Source organism: Hakea prostrata, chromosome 10 (genome assembly GCF_041222555.1).
Source record: "Hakea prostrata isolate BN-2017 chromosome 10, UWA_Hpros_2, whole genome shotgun sequence".
NCBI lineage: Eukaryota > Viridiplantae > Streptophyta > Magnoliopsida > Proteales > Proteaceae > Hakea > Hakea prostrata.
The window spans coordinates 13,737,487-13,758,782 of record NC_142609.1 but is presented as its reverse complement, the minus strand read 5'-3'; the positions used below and the strand labels follow the sequence as shown (position 1 = coordinate 13,758,782).

The 21,296-nt window shown below is 36.4% G+C and overlaps 2 protein-coding genes across 2 annotated transcripts; both read right to left on the bottom strand.

The window, feature by feature from the left end:
- Positions 1-2,351: 2,351 nt before the first annotated feature.
- Positions 2,352-6,085, bottom strand: LOC149002019 (HIPL1 protein-like). Its single transcript, XM_089137536.1, has 6 exons — positions 5,934-6,085; positions 4,091-4,888; positions 3,755-3,965; positions 3,432-3,610; positions 3,065-3,312; positions 2,352-2,979 (listed from the first exon to the last, which is right to left on the bottom strand). Exons 1-6 carry the CDS (start codon positions 6,012-6,014, stop codon positions 2,670-2,672), a joined length of 1,827 nt encoding a protein of 608 aa, XP_088993662.1. The 5' UTR covers positions 6,015-6,085; the 3' UTR covers positions 2,352-2,669.
- Positions 6,086-17,117: 11,032 nt separating this feature from the next.
- Positions 17,118-20,715, bottom strand: LOC149002018 (HIPL1 protein-like). The gene is made up of 7 exons (XM_089137482.1): positions 20,542-20,715; positions 20,279-20,436; positions 19,409-20,182; positions 19,097-19,307; positions 18,779-18,957; positions 18,395-18,642; positions 17,118-17,832 (listed from the first exon to the last, which is right to left on the bottom strand). Exons 1-7 carry the CDS (start codon positions 20,636-20,638, stop codon positions 17,523-17,525), a joined length of 1,977 nt encoding a protein of 658 aa, XP_088993608.1. The 5' UTR covers positions 20,639-20,715; the 3' UTR covers positions 17,118-17,522.
- Positions 20,716-21,296: the final 581 nt, after the last annotated feature.

Genomic DNA, 21,296 nt, shown 5'->3' with positions numbered 1-21,296 from the left:
CTTGGATTTGCATCATTCAAGCAAGGAATAACAAAATAACTTTTTGGAATTGCAAACCACCTTTTGAAACTCAACTCTTCTTTAGAAAGACCCCCTGCGAAACTCTTCAAAATTATTCAACCCTATAACAAAAGCAGCACCATAGAGAGCAACTACTATGAGAAGTTTAGGTTGCCTAGATTTACTTCTTTTTGTGCACTCTCACAAGAAACACTAGAACTCCTTCATCTGATGTCGGAGTTACAATCCAAAAAGTGCATTGGAAAGAGGACTTCATGAACTACCTATTTCCTGCTCAAATTTACCTTGAAAACCATTTCTATGACCACCCAAATGTTTGTTGAACATGACCCATGTGTAATAGTCCGTCAAATTCATCATACAATGGAACCTTCTACTTCACCTAAACCTCTCCCTGCCTTTGGCCTTCTTCATGTTTTTCTCTAGGGTCCATAGGTCCCCCCCCCCAAAAAAAAAAAAAAAAAAGGAAAAAGAAGAAGAGAAAACTATGCTTTTCCGCTCAAAACTTTGATTTTCAAGAGATGGAAAGAAGACCTCTTCAATGACACCTCTAGATGAAGCCCAAATGGAATCTAACACTTAAAAGCTGTTGGGTCAGCTCTTTAAAGAAGCAAGTCAAATCTAGGCCGTCGTATCTTTTGAATGGTGTTGGCAGATATTGCATAGGATTATTTCAAATCGAATCTTTTATCATCATTCTTTAGGTCTGTGATATACTAAACCATTTGACTCACCATACTAAGAGATAGACCTACCCTTGAGCGGGGGGAGACACCAACACCCCCCCTCCCCCAAAAAAAAAAAGGAAAAAAAATTGAAAAAAATTCTTAAAATAAGCCTATTTTGGGCTCTTTTTGTTTATAATTTTTTATAGCTATTTTGGTCTTTTAACCCCTTCTAGTTTGAAATACCAGCACTTGTATATCCCTTGGCATATTGGGAATTGTTTTAAGGGTAAAGGAAACGGGTAAAATGTCATTATCCCCCTCTCCCCCAATATTGAATTCTCGTTCTACTCCTAGCGCACAATAATTCTATGCTCTTGACCAACCATAGTCTTTGTCATAGAATCTTTTCAGTCTTGAACACCTGAATTCTAAGCGCATCATTCTCAACCCTACACTAGGTAATTCTCCTTAGCTTTTTCACCTCTCTTGGATTTGCATCATTCAAGCAAGCAATAACCAAAATAACTTTTTTGGAATTGCAAAACCACCTTTTGAAACTTAACTATTCTTCAGAAAGACCCCCTTGCGAAACTGTTCAAAGTTATTGATCAACCTTATAACAAAGCAGCACCATAGAGAGCAATTACTTTGAGAACTCTAGCTAGGTTGCCCAGATTTACTTCTTTTTTGTGCACCCTCATAAAAACACCATATCTCCTTCATTTGACGTTGGAGTTACAATCCAAAAAGCGCATTGGAAAGAGGACTTCATGAACTACCTATTTCCTGGTCAAAATTAACCTTGAAAACAATTTCTATGACCACCCAAAAGTTCATTGAACATGACCCATGTGTAATGCTTTGTTAGATTCACCATACAATAGAAACATCAATTCACCTAAACCTCTCAAAGCTTTTCATAAGCATTCAAAACCATTAGACAAATAATGCTAATCATTCTCAAACAACATAGAAAACACCCACCTTCCAAAACTATATTGAGCCACCAAGGCCTGTTCAACTATCGAACCACTGATAAACACTTCCAGTCATGGAATGCCACCATATACCACCTCATTATCCTATACTCTACAAAGATGCATTGTGTTAAGATTAACAACATACATACACCATGTTGACAACAATGACAACTAATATACAGACACTATCATCTGCATTGTGTGTAAAATATAAGAGTTCCAACAATGCTTGGAAATTGGAGTTCCGTGTTGAAGAGATGACTTCCATACAAATTTTATTGGGCTAAATCAATGGTCTTTGACATCGTCAATGTTTGAGGACCTATTTGTAAGGTTTGCTTTTTGGAGGGGGTGTTTTCTTTTAAGGTGGTTTTTGACATGCAAAAAATCTCATAGTCAAATCAGGCAAACAAAAATTCAACAATTATTAGAATGAATACCATTCCAAATTTTTTAGGAGTCACTGGACTTTATCCAAACAAAACGTTTCAACACTAGAAATAAAAAGGTTACAATCTTCTCTAGTCAGTGCTAGAGACTAACAACATCAATCACAGTAACCCTCCTTGCACAACAAAATAATGCACCAAATTAAGTAGGTGGTTTCAAAAGAATATCTTTCTCAACATATCTAATAGCAATTGCTCTCATCCCTTACAGGAATGTATAGAGTGGCTGGGGAAGAATTTTGCTGTTATAATCTTCAAACACAATTGAGTCTACAAAAAGAGTAGATAAGTTCCCAAATAAGAGATTCTTATCTCTGCTACAAGGAAGAAAGCCAAATGACAGGGGGGAGAACTAACACTCAGAGAACTGGGCAACTAGGCTGGGAGAGTTCATGTTAGATTTCATGTCTCCTCTTAGCTGTGAATGAAGTCATTTGAATTGTTTCCAAATAGAAAGAAGCACACCCAATAAGCCCCAGTAGAAACATCAATTAACAGAGAGAAACACCAACAAGCAGGCTACAGTACTGTTTCCGCGATGAGCTATCAGATTAAAGGCAACTTGAGGAAGCAGCACCTGCATTGTAATTAACTTTCGAGCACGCGTAGTTGCAGCGACTGGGTTGGACAATCCTATAGATACCAGTGGTGGTAGCAAGATAAACATCCTTACTGTTGTCTTCCCCAGATGAATCTATGAAACCCAAATTAGGGAGACTACTTCCTGATGTGAAGCTACATTTGATGGGAGAGTCCTTAGCACAATTGAAAGTAACCCGATTGCTTGTGAAGTTCCCACTATTCTCCGGGTTTTCAGTTCCTGCCCACATAACTTCCCCAAAGAAATCCGCGTATATGTACCTGAAACTCAATTTATAATCAAAGTGAACACCACATAATCTATCTTTTGTTCTTAAATCAACTGGATAGAACATACACAACTCACCTTCCATACAAGCATGGATCAGTCATGGATCGATAATAATAGCCACCGATAATTGCGGCACCTCCAGATTTTAGGTTTTGATTAACAGAAGCATGGGTGTATCCCATTATAGGGAAGATTGGATTTATTGAGTTAGCAGGTGTATTTCCACCAGGAGACAAACGAGGAGTGTAAGTGAAAGGACCCTCATAGACACGCCACCCATAGTTGCCACCCTTTGTGATAAGATCCACTTCGTCATATCTGTCCTGTTAGATTAAAATAATTTATAACCATGAGTGCCTAGCAAGAAAATCTAATGAAATTTTAAACATGGTATAAATATTAAATCATGTGAACACAAGTAGAAGAAATCAACTCTACAAACCTCGCCATCGTCTGCACAGAGAAAATATGAAGGTCTCTTTTGATCAAAAGCACAGCGCCAAGGATTTCTTAGCCCCAAAGCCCAAATTTCAGGTAGCAATTCATAGTCTTCATGAACTGGGTTGTCTTTGGGGATTGAATAACTTCCATATAGTCCAAGTTCTTCGATTTGTTTTGCACCTGAAAATCAAGAGTCACCTAAGGATTAACTACCAGGAATTAAATTATCCAAATTAGGATTGAATGTAGAGGTATATAAGATCCAAAGAAATGGAAACTGAGGGGATTGGATTACTAGTTCTGTTCAAACAATGATATACTAACCGGGAATTTTATCGACGTTGAACCTCATAATCTTTCCTAGCAAAGATCTCTTGTTTTGAGCAAAATTGTAAGGATCACCTTCCCCACCACCATCTCCCATCATAAAGTACAAATATCCATCTGTAGGTCCGAAGAGAATCTGACCCCCATGATCATTTTGAAATGGAAGACCAATAGAAAATATCCTTCTAACTTCTGTACCCATTGTTGCCTGACAAACAAGAACAAAATAGAAACAATCAGACACTGATAATTAGCTAGCAGGAACTTCAACAGATACAATATAGTCACAAAGAAAAAGAAAAAAAGAAAAAAAGAAAAAGTAAGAAAACATACCGGGATCTTCGCATTGAATTCTGAGACAACAGAATAATAAGTGCATGGAGGAAACCCAAAAGTAGAATTGAATGTTGAAGGATCACAATTCGCATCTGAATTACAAGCACACTTCCCAGAACATCCCTTCCATTTGCTCTTGGCACAGTTGAAGGAAACAAAGAAGCGGCCGTTTTGCACAAAGTTGGGATGAAATGCAATACCCATTAACCCTAACATGTAATTAGAATATACTTTGTCTGATAAATCAAGAAACAAACTGGGTTTCAAAGTTTTCCCAGATCCAATAGCAGGAACAGTTGCCAACCATATTTTGCCCTCTTGATCAGTTAAGAAGACACGGTTAGATCCATCAGGATGACCAACCATGTTAAGGTAAGTTGAACTACTAACTTTCTCAAGGCATACACCACTGGGAGGATTTACATTTGAAGAAGGTTTTTCAAGTGAAACAGGCTCACCAGGAAAACATACTGAATCATAACCAGAAGTTCCACCATAGACCTTGCAGAATTCAGTTTTTGAACTCCGGAGATTATTTTGTTTAGTGGGTAGTGCTCCAAAAAGGCCTTGCAGTGAAGACTTGATAAGAGGATGATTAATGTATCCATCATAGCTTTTAATTCCTTCTTTGGGCACATTAAAGCATGTATCCCAGACCTTTCCACAATAGTCATTTGCTGCAATGGCCGACTGAGTTGAACATGTTGCAATAGTAGAATTGCATAGAACAGGAACTTGCCTTCCTGGCTGCCCAGAACCAGTTTTAAATAGCTGGGCTGAGAATGGATCACAAGTCTGCAAATAAAAAACATATGACTAATTAGGGATAATCCAGTACTTATTATTTATTTTTTTGGTAAGAAGTTAAAGACTTCATTCATAAAATTGAAAGGAAATACATACACATATAGAAAAAAGAAAGAAATACAAAAGATAGATGCATGAAAACTCAAGGTTCAGTCCGAACCAAGGAACGAAAATTGACCAAGCTGTCATACATGCAATAGACATGGATAATCCAATGCTTATCCACCCATAATCGAGTAAATCATAAAACAAAGAATAGTTTTAGTTGACAATTAGTGCATATTGCAAATCATAACTTATGTCTGGTTAAGAATAATCTTACCAATCCACTTGTAACGGAAAAATCACACTGTGGTCAGGAATGCCTTGGTCTCTGTCAAGCTTACCCAATATGACCGGGTTTTTACCAAGGATGGCTTGGCAAATTGGCAATGTGGCATGCCCGGAACCAAAACAAGGTTGGGAAAATTATGATCCATTATGGGAGTAACAGATTGAGAGCAGTATTCGCCTATGGCAAGATATTCGACATAAAATACGGTAATAAGAGGGGAACATCCCGATCAATAAGGGATACAAAGTTCCATAACAAAATTTCCTGTTTGAACCGGCACAAATCGACAGCCCCAAAGGAAAGCCCTAGGTCCGATGATCATAAAAAAAAAATGAGATGTATGCAAGATCGGACATCCTACGTATGGCCTACAAAACACATGTCACGCTATATAAACCACACACTCGCCAAGTTACAGGTATCTGGAACTCAATATTCTTAACCTTTGTGATGACTAAGTCCGAATCCTTAATTAGTATTGTGTTATTGATTGACTTGATCATCGGAGGTGGCTGCCCGACCTTGCCATGCAAGGTCGGACCCACTCACATCTTTGTATATGCAAGTAATTGGCGGAGCTTCAAGGGCGGTCAACCGTTTTCGATGCAAACACCACCCATGATCGAGTAAATCATAAAACAAAGAAGGGTTTGATCAGACTTGACGATTAGTAAAATTTGCCAAGTATGGCAGGCTTACCGCACAGAGAATTGATTTCACAATAGCAGCACAGGCAGGATCTGAGATTTTTAATGACTGAAACTGCTGCTTCAACTGCATATCTTTGGAAGAATCACAACAGGAGCTTCCATTATAAGGGCAAAAGGTAAGGGGCTTCTTTAGAGTAAGAGGTGCAGCTGTTACAATTTGAGAAAGTCAGGAATTCAGATTGAGAACTGGAAACAACACTTAAAGAAGATGTTTACATAAGGAAATACAGAAACATCGTTAAACAAGACAAATGAGAGAATGAGAGACTCACTCGAGTCAGTGCATAAGGGAAGTGACGAAGAAAAACCCAGAAGCAGCAGCCATAGCCCAAAGAGACAGTAGAGAATGTTAAGTTCACTAAACAATCTCATCTCTCTGATTCTACTGAGGGAAGTGTCCCTCTTGTGCCTTCTTCAAGAGGGATCAAAGAAACTCAGATAAGCATCACTGTCTGTCTTCAGATATATATATGCACCATTTGACTGACAAATGGAGAATAAGAGTAGTGGGAGGCCAAATGCTTCCTGGGTTCTGAAAGTCTTCTCTCTTTTGCCAAAAATAGCTTCCATTTCTGTAATGCGCAGGCATTTAGGGGACCACTGCAATTAAGTTCAGTGCTTGGAAACAAAATTAAACCTCCTAATTACTCATCACTTATAACCTACATGGTTGTCACTAATTCCAAATCTTTCTAAATTCGGTTATCATATACTATTCTACTTAACAACCAAATCTCCTTGATTTGGAGATTAAATAATAGAAGTATATTCTCTATGAAACTTATGTAAGTGATGACATAATCATCTAGGGAGCTAAGATCAAGTTGTCATATGAGAATCGTTCTTAGTGAATTAGTATCAGAATAATATTACCTTCATATTTTTCAACACAAGGTGGACATCTTCTTGAATGTGTGGTTGGAGACGTGAAGTAAAATTATCTCTTACGCTTCTTCCCTTAGGATTCCATATGGTTGGCGGGCATTCCAAAATGATTCTCATGCAGCAACCTGATCCTAGCTCAGGAGTGAGTGATTGAAGTTTCTTTTTTCCAGTTCAATTCTAGTTATTTCATCCTCCCTGGAGGTGCAAACAAGCAGATTTCCAAAGACAAAACTGAGTTATCTTTTCTATGATATAGTTGTAACCTTGGAGGGAAGAGAATTCAAATTAAGCTTAGTTATCTTTTTATCCATAACATATGTCAGTATAACAATCAAAATGAAATTTGAATGCAAAATGAATTTAACATCCTTGATAGGTAACCATTACAAAAGTTTTTAGTCTCCTCTTGTATAATCTTTGCAGCCAAAGTGGAACAAAATTAGGAATGACTAAAAACAAAACAAGTTGAATCTGAATTTTCTATGATTTCCCTCCCTTAGATTAGCTAGGGGTCAATGCATTTTACTGTTTCTGCATGCCCAATCATGTAGAGTTTACATAGGAAAAAAAAAAAAAAAACGTTTATGTTAAAAGAAAAAAAATAAAAAATAAAACAATGGAAAATTTTTGAGTTTTTAGGGTTTCAAGATAGGAAGTAATGTTTTGATGTCAAAAAAAACAAGAATGTCCGTATTGGAAGATGGTGTTTTTTTGTCTTTTCAAATCCTTTCCATTAGTGAGAAGAAAGTGGGTTCGAAAAGGTCCCTAGGTGCCAGTTTGTTTTAAAAGTGAAAAACAAAATTCAAGAAACAAACTAGATTGCAGATACATGTTTTTCAAAATACAAAAAACACAAAAAACAAAAAATAAGATCATCACCATAGATTCTCAATCAGGAACAAGAATCCTAAAGAAGATTTCTATAATATCAAAAAAGGAAAAAAAAAAAAAAAGATGTGGATATTCATTTCAAGTACTCAATGAACAAATCATGTTGAGTGGTGCAAGTATTATAACGGAGAAAAATAAAAATAAAAAGGAGAGGTGATAGTAGATAAAAACAGTTGCTTAGGACCACATATGTATTAGCTGCATTTGTTTTTCAAAATATTTTTTCTAGTCTAGTATATTGAAATATTCCTTCAGACGTGCCACATATTTGTTTGCAAATGGTTAATGCTTTTGTTTGTCTTGATTCAAGAGATGGTAGAATTGATAAAATAATATATTAAGGCTTTCAAAATTCAAGAAAAAAGGATTTTTATTTTTTATTTTTCAAAGAAAGGATAGTTACAAGTATTAAAAATTCACCCATACATGAGATTATCTATGGATAAATTCACACTTGATAGTTGACTAATAAAGTTAATCTCAAAAGTATATTCTTTAAATGTGATATGAAATTTATATAAGCGACAACAAAATCATTTGGGTGAGCTTGGATCAAGTTGTCATACGAGAACTGTTCTTGGTGAATTGGGATCCAAATAATACTATCCATACATTCTACAACACAAAGTAGGCTTGATCCTAAATGTATGATGGAAGGGAGCAAAGTAATGCTATCATCTATTCTTTTTTTTTTTTTGTTCTCCTCTCTTCTTTCCTTTAAAACATCTTATTCTCTACTAAGGCAAACAAGCCATATCCACATGCAGTTCACTTTTCTTTAGAATTCTAGATGATGGTTGGCAGTCATTCCAAAATAATTCTCATGCAACAACCTGATTCTAGTTCATAAGTGATTAAACTGTTTTTGCCAGTTTTATAGTCTAATTGTTCCATCTCTCCCCCAAATAGATAATACTTGCAAATTGAAAGGAAATTATAAATTGGACCAACAACGATGCAAGTTGAAGGTGGTGATTCACATTCTCATCGGCCCTTAATAAGATAGAAGATAATGCTTATCTCATAGGACACAAGTTGTCGATCAATATTGGGATTCATATTGACATTATTGATCTTGAGATGACAATCTATCCTTCCATATCAAGAACATATCTAACTGTGTAGGGTATAAGTTCAAGATAATCTCAATCCCTTACAGATCTAGATATGCCTTTATCAAAGGATATGTTAGTTCCAGGAGGGAAATATGTAATGAATAACTCAATAGAAAATTTTGTATTTCTTCTTTGTGCATTCCTAACATATCTTCATTTAAGAGTTTTATATTCTAACTTGATCTTTGGAGGTCCCTTTACTGCTGACCAATCCAGAAAAACAAACAAGAATGCTTGTAGGTACAGTTGTATCGACTTGGATGAAAGGGAAGCAGAAATTAAGTTTATGCTATAAATCATGAAAAACAAACAAGAATAGTTGGTAAAGTTATACCCTTGGATGAAGAGGAAGTGGGTTTGACTCTTAGTTGAGGTACATTAATATCCATACTATATGCTAAAAACAAAACAAACAAACTTTAGTAACTCCTACTAAGTATGATAATTACACAGTTAACAAAATAAATAATTATTTTTGGACTCCCCAAAATTTGAATGTAAAATGAATTTTAATTTAGTAACAACCTTGATAGATAACTGTTAGAAATCCATTTTAAGTCTCCCTACTTTTTAGAATCCTTGCAGCCAAGATAGTGGAGCCCAATAGGAATGACTAAAACAAGACAAGTTGAATTATGTTTTCCCATCCTTAATTATGAGGTTGTATCCCTTTTATGACGATGTTTCTATTATGTTTCCTTGTTTTTAGGTACCCAGAAACAAAAAATTAGAGGTTTTATAGGTTTTATGGCATTTTATTGTTTCCTGGTGTAGCTAAATGCATTGTTTCCCTATCTGTATAGATACATAGAATAAAAACATGTAAACAAAGAAAAAACTTTGAGTTTTTTAGAGTTCCAAAATAAGAAGTTATGTTTTGATGTCAAAATGACAAGAATGATTCTGTTGGAAGATGGTGTTTCTCTGCATTTTCAAGAGAAACAGTTTTTTCTTTGTTGTTGTTGTTCTTCTTCTTCTATTTTTTTTTTTGGGTCACAACAAACTGGGTTCAAAACTATGCCAAAGCGCATAAACTCGATCGCATATACATGATTTCAGAACTAGAATTACAAAAAAATAGGAACATTACCATACAATCTCATAGATTCTCGATTAGGAACAAGAATCTTTAAGAAGACTCTTATGATGCCCCCATTAAAAAACATAAACCAAAAAAACCCATATGGATATTCATTAAAAATACTCAGGAACAAATTATGATGTTCATTTAAAAGACTCAATGAGCAAATCATGTTCACTGGTGAAGGTTTTAAGTACAACATATTTTCACAGAGGGGGAAGGGAAGGTGAGAGAGTGGATTAAAACAATTATTGATTAAGGACCACATATGTATTGGCTGCAATCTTTTTTCAAAATATTTTTCTAGTCTAGTATGTATAGAAATATTCTTTAGACGTGCTACATATTCATCGCAAAATATTAATGTTTTTGCATGCCTTGATTACAGATTGTAGCATTGACTAAATGATAAATTTAAGGCTTTAATAAACAATAATAAATTAAAGTTTTCATAACTCAAGGAAAAAAATGAAATTCTTTTAAACAAAGGATAGTTTAAAAAAAAAAACAAATTCACCAATATAAGATGGTACATGGATAAATTCAAATTTGATATTTGACATGCAGCAAATTATTTTATCCTTCTCGTAAGCTAACAAAACCTTCTCCAATACAGAAGGGTGTACACTAAAATGAAAACAAACGACAAGTTCTCGATATATCATTGTTGTTTAATTTAACAACTCAAGTTGCATTACTTATTGTAGCTGAAGTTGCTAGGTGATTTGCTGCCTTGTTTGTCTCTCTGTAAGAGGTTTTTCATCCAATAAAATTCAGAAACGATTTTAGAGGATCTCAATTCAGTATTGCAATTTGCAAACCATTGATACTCTCTTTGTTGAAGAGACCACCGTTGCAACTGAGTCACTTTCCTCACCCATGCCTGATCGAGACTCAACTCTCAGACCGATTCCAAACAAGCCACAAGAGCACATATATCTACCTCATAATTTGTACAATTCCCTAGGATACATGTAATAGAGTTGAAATTCTCAGGGTTTATTTAAGAAGCCTTTTGATTTTGTTAACCTTTGATTGATTGTTTCATGGTGCACTTGTCAAGTATGTTCATCATGTATACTCAAACACTCTTTTTCTTTTGTGCAACAATAATGTTTTAATGCCTAATCTTCTTAAAATGAATATATTGTATTCCTCTAAGAAGATACAGACTGTACTCATAATTCATTGTATGTAACATATTATTTTCTAGATCTCACATTGTCTCATACATTCTTCATACTATTTCTCAAATGAGCAAAAGATTGCTATGTGTTGTTGCCAAATCCTGTCTTTTGAGCTTGAACATACAAACATGCAAAAACGTGCTCGACCGGTGTGGTTGAGTATTGTCTCCGACAATCAAGTTAGTTCACTCTAGTTAACGGGACGAATTTCCTCTCCCTCAATCTCCAAATTATGAGAATAACTTATGAATGCATACCTTCTATTGATCATGATATTCTTTTATATAGCTGATGGAAGTTGGTTATCTGTGTTATTCTTGTTTAGATTTGTACTAGGAACCTGTCTCCCTTAGGTTAGTTGAACTTTGCTCAAACAGTGTTGTTAGAGTTTGATATGGGCTCTTCCTCTTATCTTCATGATTTCTAATCCTTATCACAAGAGTTGGTTTGTCATGATGTGAGATCGGCTTGATCTAATTCCTTGGTTTGCCCATGTTTGGGTTGGGTCGTGGTGGTTTGGTCGGACCAGGTGTTCGATCATTGCATATCTTGGTTCGACCACAACACTATGGAATTTGGAAATGTACAATGTCCGGATTCGTTTTGCAAAATACAAGTAGTTTTGGGCTCCTAGGATAAAGGATACTGCTATCCAAATTCTCCGCCATCATATATTCAGTGGGTAGGAAATATTATATTTACTATTGGAGGAAAAGTCAAATCAGTGATTTCTTTATTAAAGAGTATTGATTATTATTAATTGAGCAACACTTTGATGTATAATACTTTAAATTATATTTACTATTATTTTTTCTCCTTATCAAATGCCTTAAAAGGAGTAGTTTCCATGTTAAAATTAAAAAATCTAAATAAGAAGAAAGTCAAATTAGGCATCCATGCAGTTAATCCTATTGGCCTCAAATAGAGCAGATTTCCTTATATATTTCATGGTCAATTTCCTTAATTACATTTTATTTTGACTTTTAATTATTTTCTTGTAGTCTTTCTTGTCAAACTCAGGTATATTAATTTTATGAATCGCCTGAGGTTGGTGATACCTAATTTTGTATAAGTCCGCTGTTTTTGCCAAAAGAAAGCATGATAATTGTTGCATTCTCACCCACCCTCCTAGCTTGGTTACTGGCCACAAGGTTGATCTACATAAAAACATGCCTAAAAAACACAAAGACTCAACATTTTCCTTAAACTGGATAATAATGTCCACACAGGGCTGGATCATAATGTGAGCAGGTGGTATGGAAACCAACACCTCTAGGCAGCCTAACTAATCATATATCCACTCAAAACCATGCTGCATTGCCTCTAGAGTGTCCCTGCAAGTATCGATGGCCTTGCCTTCCCAAAGATTGGTGAAGGTAGTCCTCTCTCAAAATTGCAAAGCATAGTGATCCAGAAGAGTCCTCATGATGAAGCCCAAACAGTCAAGAGCAGTTAATGTTCTAAACAGTTTAAAACCCACCCCTCTTCTCTCCCTCTCAAACGTCTACTTCTAGTCTTCATTCTATACATCCTTAATTCCATCATGGAAAGAGGTCATTATTTGGAATATATTTTTTGTTGGAATACTGTTCTTTGAGCATGTATGAATGAAAATGATTTATTAAAGATATTTTTGTGGAAATAAGTGCATGGAATAATTATGGACAATTGGGTGTTTCAAATCCCAAGTTTAGTTCATGCATAATAAGTTAATGAAAATTTGAGATTTTGATTTTCCAAGCATTGTTCATGAATGGAGGGTTATGTGACTTTCATTTCCTAAGGGACTTCTCATTCCCCTAGCTTGGTTATGAATGACTGAAGCTCTTCATTTCCCAAACTTGATTCATTAAGAACCGAAACTCTTCGTTTCCAACTTTGCTTGTAAATGACAAGGATTTTCCATTTGCCCAAGTTGGTTAATAAGACATCGATGATTATTTGATATGTTCATTGTACCAACCAGAAACCTCAACTCTCTTGATGATGATTATTAGTCTGTGAATCTGGCTAGTGGTCCCAGTTTGAACCAACTGACTTCCAATAAGAAATGGAAGGGAAAAGGAAAGCTGCATAGTGTCAAACCTTCCATGAAGAAGGACAATCTTAAATGTTTTTTCTGTAAGAAGAAGGGGCACATGATGAAGGATTGTCCTAAGAGGCAAGCATGGTAATCATCTTTCTCTTTTGTGTTTTAATTTGAATCTAATGTTTGTGTTTCACATAATGACTAGTGGATTGATTCTGGTTCCAAAATCCATGTGTTTAATACCTTCCACGGTTTTCTCAATCGAAGGAAATCGGTGAAAAGTGATTGCTGAATCTATTCTGGAAATCTAATGCCCTCAAAGAGTTGAATTTATTGGAACAATTAGATTAATATTAAATTCATGACATATATTTTTTTTTAGACCAAACCTTTTATATTCCTGATTTTTTCATGTATTTAATTTATGTATCTAAACTAGTACCTTTGGGTTCATTCTAGTTATTTAAGAATTATGAAGTTGTTGGTTGTAGTACTATGGTTGATGGTCTATTTAAAATTTGTTGAATGATGTTCCATGTAGTTTAACTGCTTCCCAGGATATAATAGGTATTAAACGTAGTATTGTGAGTGAAACATCTTCACTATTATGGCATAGGAGATTAGGTCATGTCTCCATTAATAGAATTAAAAGATTAGTAAACTTTGGAGTTCTTGAAACTCTTGATTTTACTAATTTTGAGACTTGCTTAGACTGCATCAAGGGAAAACATATTAACAAGTCTAAGAAGGGTGCCAATAGGAGTTCAGAAACATTAGAACTTATACACACTGATATTTGTTGCTCTAACATGAGCTCAAGTAGTCAGAAATATTTTACTACCTTTATTGATGATCAAACTAGATTTATGTATCTCTATCTGCTTCATAATAAGAACGAAGCATTGAACGCTTTTATGATAAATAAAGCAGAGGTAGAGAAACAATGTGGTAAACAAATCAAAATAGTGAGATCAGATAAGGGTGGTGAATCAGATAGGGGTGGTGAATATTATGGTAGATACACAGGTGATGGACAAGCACTTGGTCCTTTTGCTGAATTTCTCAAAAAGCAAGGTATAGTTGCATTAACACTTTGCCTGGCACACCATCCCAGAACAGTGTTGCAGAAAAGAGAAATAGGATATTGTTGGATATGGTGAGGAGTATGACGTGTAACTCCAAACTGCCTCCTTCTCTGTGGACGGAAGCTCTTAAAATAGCCGCGTATATTTTAAACAGAGTTCCAACCAAGGCGGTTCTTCAAACACCATTTGAGTTATGGAAGGGTTGGAAACTGAGTTTAAGACATTTACGAGTTTGGCGTTGTCTAGCTGAAGTAAGAGTATATAATCCACATGAGAAGAAGTTAGATCCAAGAACAATAAGTGCAATTTTTGTTGGATATGCTAAAAAGTCCAAAGGTTATAAGTTTTACTCTGAATCATTCAAGTAGGTTTGTTGATTCAACAAATGTGAAATTTCTTGAGAATGATGTGATTAGTGGAAGTGATCACCTCAGAAACTTGGGCTCTGATAAAAGAGACAATGCGGTTGGTGCTCCTTCATCAAGTGAAATGCTGGTTGTTCGCCCTAGTTGGATGGACATAGAGAGACCAGTGACTTGAGACCCACGTCCTATTGAAATTGCTATGGAGAATCAACCGATTTTGCAACAACCTCCTCTAGAGGTTGGGTGATATGGCAATTGAAGCGATTTTAGAAGATCATAGTGAAAATTCTCCACATCAGGAGCATCCTGTTGAAGAGCAACTTGTTGTTCCACAACCCCAAAAAGTGGCAGCTGAAACAACATAAAGGAGATCTACTAGGGTCAGAAAATCAGCAATACCTACTGATTATGTTATGTATCTGCAAGAGTCTGACTATGATATCACTATGAAATAGATCTTGAAACGTTTTCACAAGCAATGAATAGTGATAAATCTAGTTTGTGATATGAAACTATGAAGGATGAGATGTACTATATGGCACATAATGATGTTTGTGACCTTGTTGAGTTGCCTGAAGGAAATAAACTAATAGATTGTAAATAGGTCTTTAAAAGTAAGAAAGATTCATTAGGCAACATTGAGCGATAGAAGGCCTGACTAGTTGCCAAGGGATTCACATAAAGGGAATGCATTGACTATAAGGAGACATTGTCTCCCTTGTCAAAGAAGGATTCCTTCCGCATCATCATGGTGTTAGTTGCCCATTTTGATACAGATTTACATTAGATAGATGTGAAAATGACATTTCTCAATAGAGATTCGTATGATGAGGTATATATGAAACAATCTGATGGGTTTATTTTGAGTAGTGGTGAACAGTTGGTTTGTAAACTTAAGAGATCCAATTCTGCTACCACACACATGTTGTACAAAATATTCGATCTTAAGGAGTGTATCACCATTCCAAATTTCTTACCAAATCTCCTATTGGGTGCACTTTCACCTGCTAATACTTGATGAGGAGGGGCGTTGCTCTTTATCTTGATTATGCTTCTCTTTAAGAAGAAGATATGTCGATTTTGCTCCATTTTAGGCTGCCCCCAGCATAAAGAATCTTGTGAGGAAAGATTAGGAAGGTGAATGCTTAAGATTTCTTTAGCATCCTCAGGTGAGAAATGTCTTTGATGACCCTTCTATTCCACTAGTTAGTTCTTAGCTAGCTCTATTAAATCTGAGACCCATTGCAATTAGCAGCCCTACAGTTCCTCTTGTTGTATCTTAAAATCCTTAATTTATAGCCGCTACCTATTTATCCATCCAAGTTTTTTTGTTGTCTACTTGCACAGTAGGAGTCAAAAGCAGATTTGAGATTGTAAATTGGGTTAAGTCCAACCTCTAAGAAGAGAACGATGTCATCTGCAAACAGCAAATAGGAGATGCACCATAGTGTACTTGTAGTTTTTAGACCCTTGATTCCAAACTGATCTTCCTCTCTATATATGAGATAAATCAGTGCTTGGGAGCAAATAATGAAGATTGTAGGGGGATAAAAGGATCCCCCACCTGATTTCTCTAGTGGTGTAGGTGGGGGTGGGGGGGGGAAGTGGGGCTGGGTGCAGGGCTGAGATGGGAGTTGGATGTAGGGGTATGGGTGAGGGTGAAGGTGGTGGGACTGGTTGCAAGGCAGGGGTTATGAGGGTGGGGGGTGGTGAGTGTGTGGGGGGCTAGTTATGCAGAGAAACAGGGTGAGTGGCCAAGGTTGGGCAGTGGTAGGGTTGGGGGCTAGGCAAGGCCATAGGGAGGTGGGGGACTGGGCAAGGACAAGTTGGTGTGCTTGACAGGGGCAAGGATGGTGGGTGGGTGTGTCTATCAGTGTAGGGACAAGGGGGTGGATGTGTGGGTGCTCTGACAAGCATTGCGTGATGGTTGCAGTGCATGGATGACCACTGATGGCCCAAGGTGCGGGGTGACCCATGGGAGTGTGCAATAGTGTTTGGGGATGGGTTGACCTTCTATAGGCGTTAGGTTGGAGGAAAATGTCCAACAACGGCAGCTGTAGGCAGTTGACTATCGGTGATGGAGGTGTTAGGGGTTTTGATCGAATGAAAGAAGAATGGTTTTGGTTGGATTAATGTAAAAGTATGGGGGTATAATAGTAATTTAGTCATTTCATTTTTAATTAAAGTGTATAATGGTCATTCCCGCACAACCATTAATAGCTAAGAAATGGTATATTAACTTTTGCGGACTTATTAGTAATTTTTGCATTTTTTTTTTAGTCTAGATCCTCCACCCACATAGAGAGGAATTAATTTCAATCCAAATGGATGGATGTTTGACAAGTTTTTTTTTTTTTTTTTTTTTTTAAATCATGATCTCGTTTTTTAAAAAATTAACAAAAAAAAAAAAAAAAAAGAAAAATTATTACCTCATTAATAAAAATGAATGCTTTACTATGAAGTTACAATTCATTTTTATTAATTTTCTATAAAACATTATCATGTTTTACACTTGTCAAGCATTAATTCAAAAAATTACAAGCTATTTGATAAAAATGTCTTACAGATGTCATTTCTCCTAGTCTACATCCCTTTTGATTTCTTCTATTTTAAATGTGCTTACATCCCAAGAGGTTCTTATCTCTACAACAAAGAAGAAAGCTACGATAACATGTAAAGGGGTGACCTAAAACTCATAGTAAAATCAGTTGAGCAATGAGATTCGGGCGAATACATTTAGCAGATTCTTTTTTCTTTTTGGTAGATTACATTAGCAGATTCAATCCATAACTTCTCTTGGCTTTGAACGTACTAATTTGAGTCGTTACCAAATGGAAAGCAAAAAGAATATCAAGTAAGAGCCCGGAAAACAAGCCCCAGTAGAAGAATCAACAAATAGAGAGAATAAAATTAACCACCAAACAACAATGCTTTCCCAGATTAACGGCAACTTGAGGGACCAGAGCCTGCAGCAGAAGTAACATTCGAGCACGCATAGTTGCAGCGACTGGGTTGAACAATTCTATACATACCACTTGTAGTAGCATAGTAAACATCTTTATTATTATCCTCTCCAGATGAGTCGACGCAACCCAAATCAGGGCGAGTACTTCCTGCTATGAAGCTACATTGGATTGGAGAGTCACTGGCACAAGTGAAAGGAATCTGGTTGCTAGTAAAATTCCCACTGTTCTCTGGGTTTTCAGTCCCTGCCCACATAACTTCCCCAAAGAAATCGGTATATATGTACCTGAAACACAACTAATAGTTAAAATGAATGCACAAATATGGAAGTAGCCCCAAAGATGTTGTCCACCCCTTCTTCTCCTACCCTTTCTCCCCATCCTTGTGGGTTAAAGCCATTATCTCCATTTGACCCTGGTCCAAAAACTCTTTTGGATTGTCTGGGGACTGGATCTGATTATCGAGACACTTTGTTGACACTTCTATTTGTGATGTGGAAGTAAATTGGTATTCAATGCCTTGATCTCTCACTTATGGTCAGAGTGGAATCTTAGAAGATGGATTGTCAAATCTAGATCTTTTGATTTGATTTGGAAGAACTATTTGTTTGATGTTTCTACTAGACTTCAGACTCTCCCCACCCCCAATTTTGAGTACCCTAAAGGAATAGGGCTATTGGTGTCTCTTGGGACCTTGACTCTTCTCTTTTGCCGACTAATTGGTTGTAATTCATTCTTTTCACCCCCTCTTGTACATTCTCTTTTACCCTTTGGGTTTTTGTCTAATGATTACTTTCGTTCACCTAAAAAAGAAAAAGAGAGAGAGAAGAAGAAGAATACCCAACTCACCTTCCATACATGCATGGGTCAGTCATGGATCGATAGTAATAGCCACCGATTATTGCTGCCCCTTTGAATGTTAGATCCTGATTAATAGAAGCGTGGGTATATCCCATTACAGGGAAGATGGGATTTATTGAGCTTGCAGATGTACTACCACCAGGAGACTGAGAAGGATTGTAAAGGAAAGAACCTTCATAAACACGCCATCCATAGTTACCACCCTTTGTGATAAGATCCACTTCTTCATATGTATCCTGTAAGTTTATGAGTTAGACACAAAACAACGAAGAAATTAAAATGCTGATGAACTACTATGAGACTCTATTATGTGATACAAGAAAAGAACAGAAACAAAATTTAAGTTGTGTAGAAGAAATCGTATCTACATACAGCGCCGTCATCTGCACAGAGAAAATAGGAAGGCCTCTTTTGATCAAAAGCGCAACGCCAAGGATTTTTTAATCCCAAAGCCCAGATTTCCGGTCGCAGTTGGTAATCTTCATAGACTGGATTGTCTATGGGGATAGAATAATTTCCATATAGACCAAATTGTTTTGATTGTGTTGCAACTGAAAATCAAGAGTGACCTAAAAATTAATACAAGTGAATGATCCAAGTAGGTACTCCTTACTGTTCCTAGTTTCTGTAAATGGTAGGGGAAAAATCAATTAAACCTGTTGAATTGGGAATGAATGTAGAGATACTCACATGGAATGTTATCCACATCCAACCTTAGAATCTTTCCAAACAAAGATTTCTTGTTCTGGGCAAAATTATAAGGATCACCTTCACCTCCACCATCTCCCATCATAACATACAAGTATCCATCTGAAGGTCCAAAGAGAATCTGACCCCCTAGATCATTTTCAAATGGAAGACCAATGGAAAATATCCTTCTAACTTCTGTACCCATAATAGCCTGGAAAACAAAATTTTAATTGGAATCCACTAGATACTCATTAGCTAGCAGGAACTATAAGCATAACAAATACCCTCAAAGAAAAATGCAAGAAAGCATACCGATGAAGCTGATGTGCTGCCGTTCGCTGTGAATTCTGAGACAACAAGATAATAAGTGCATGGAGGAAACCCATAAGTAGCAGTGAAGATTGAAGGATCACAGTTCGCATCTGAATTGCAAGAACACTTCCCATAACATCCACTCCATTGAGTCTTATCACAGTTGAATGAAACAAAGAAGCGGCCATTTTGCAGAAAGTTGGGATGAAATGCAATACCCATTAACCCTAATAAGTAATCGGAGTAAACTTTGTCTGATAAATCAAGAAACAGACTAGGCACTAAAGTATTCCCAGATCCAATGGCAGGAACAGTTGATAACCAGATTCTACCCACTTGATCAGTTAAGAAGACCCGGTTAGATCCATCAGGATGACCAACCATGTTTAGGTAAGTTGAATTACTAACTTTCTCAAGACATATCCCACTGGGTGGATTCACAGTTGAAGTATTATTTAGTGAAACTGGCTCACCAGGGAAACATACTGAATCATAGCCAGAAGGTCCACCAAATGCTTTGCAGAAATCACTCTTTGAACTCCATTGATCAGTTAGTTTAGAGGATGAGTAAGTGGAATTACAACCTGGGGGAGTGAAAGGGGAGAAATTCATGGATACATTATAACATGTATCCCATACCTTTCCACAAAAGTTATTTGCTGCAATGTTAGACTGAGTTGAACATGCTGAAATGGTGGAGTTGCATAAAACCGGAACACTCGGAGGCCGGCTAGAACCAATTCCATATAACTGGGCTGAGAATTGATCACAAGTCTGCAATTCATAAATATATAAATCCTCAGGAATATATAAATGTGTACATTTAAAAGTATTGCACAGAAGAAATTATATGATTAATCAGGTATATACCGCGCATAGGATTGATTTCATAAGAGAAGCACAGGCAGGAGATGGGATGTTCATTGACTGAAACTGTTTCTGCAACTGATAATCTTTGGAGCAATCACAACAGACGCTTCCATTATAATGACAAAAGCTAAGAGTCTTGTTTGAAGTAAAAGGTGCAGCTGTAACAATTTGAGAAACTCAAAAGTTAAGATTGAGAACTGTAAAAAATACCTAAACAACAAAAATGTTAAAGAAGAACAAAGCAAAAGGAAAGAGAGACCCACTTGAGTCAGTGCATAAGGGATGTGAAGAAGAAAGTCCAAGAAGCAGCAGCAATGGCGCAAAGAGACAGAGAATGTTAAGTTCAGTAGATAATCCCATCTTTCTCTGATTGATCTTCTGAGGGAACAGGCTGAAACAACAGAAAAGGGTCCCTCTTGTGTCTTCTCCAAGAGTGACCAAGGAAACTCAGATAATCCATCATTGTCTCTCTTCAAATATATATACCCAACTGATAAACAAATGAAGAACGAGAGTAGTGGGAGGCCAAATGTTTTTTGGGTTCTGAAAGTCTTCTCCTTTTAGCAAATGACTTCCCACCCAGACATTCAAGAAACATATTTTTTTGTGATCTTCAGGCACTGGGGGACCACTGAGGCTGCTGCCAGTGCAAAGTACTTCTGTGTTTGGAGACCCAATTAAATTTGTCTAAATGGAAGGGAAGTGATATTAAATCAAATCTACAGAAATGTTTGTCCTTATTAGCTGCATCAGTGTTGAGTAGTTCCAGATTTTTCCAAAATTGGGTTATTATATATTGATTTTTTTTTAGAGAAAAATGATTTCAACAATAAATCATTCAGAAGTTACAGTTTCTGGAATGGTGTACAATCAGGGAGACTTAAAAGAGGAGGGCAAAAAGAAGGATGTTAATACATTGCGAATTGCTTCAGTGCTGTACATTTAGAGATATATTTATTAACATAGAAATAATCAAGTGCAATGGCCAAACGCAAACTGGTTTACGTAACATCTGATC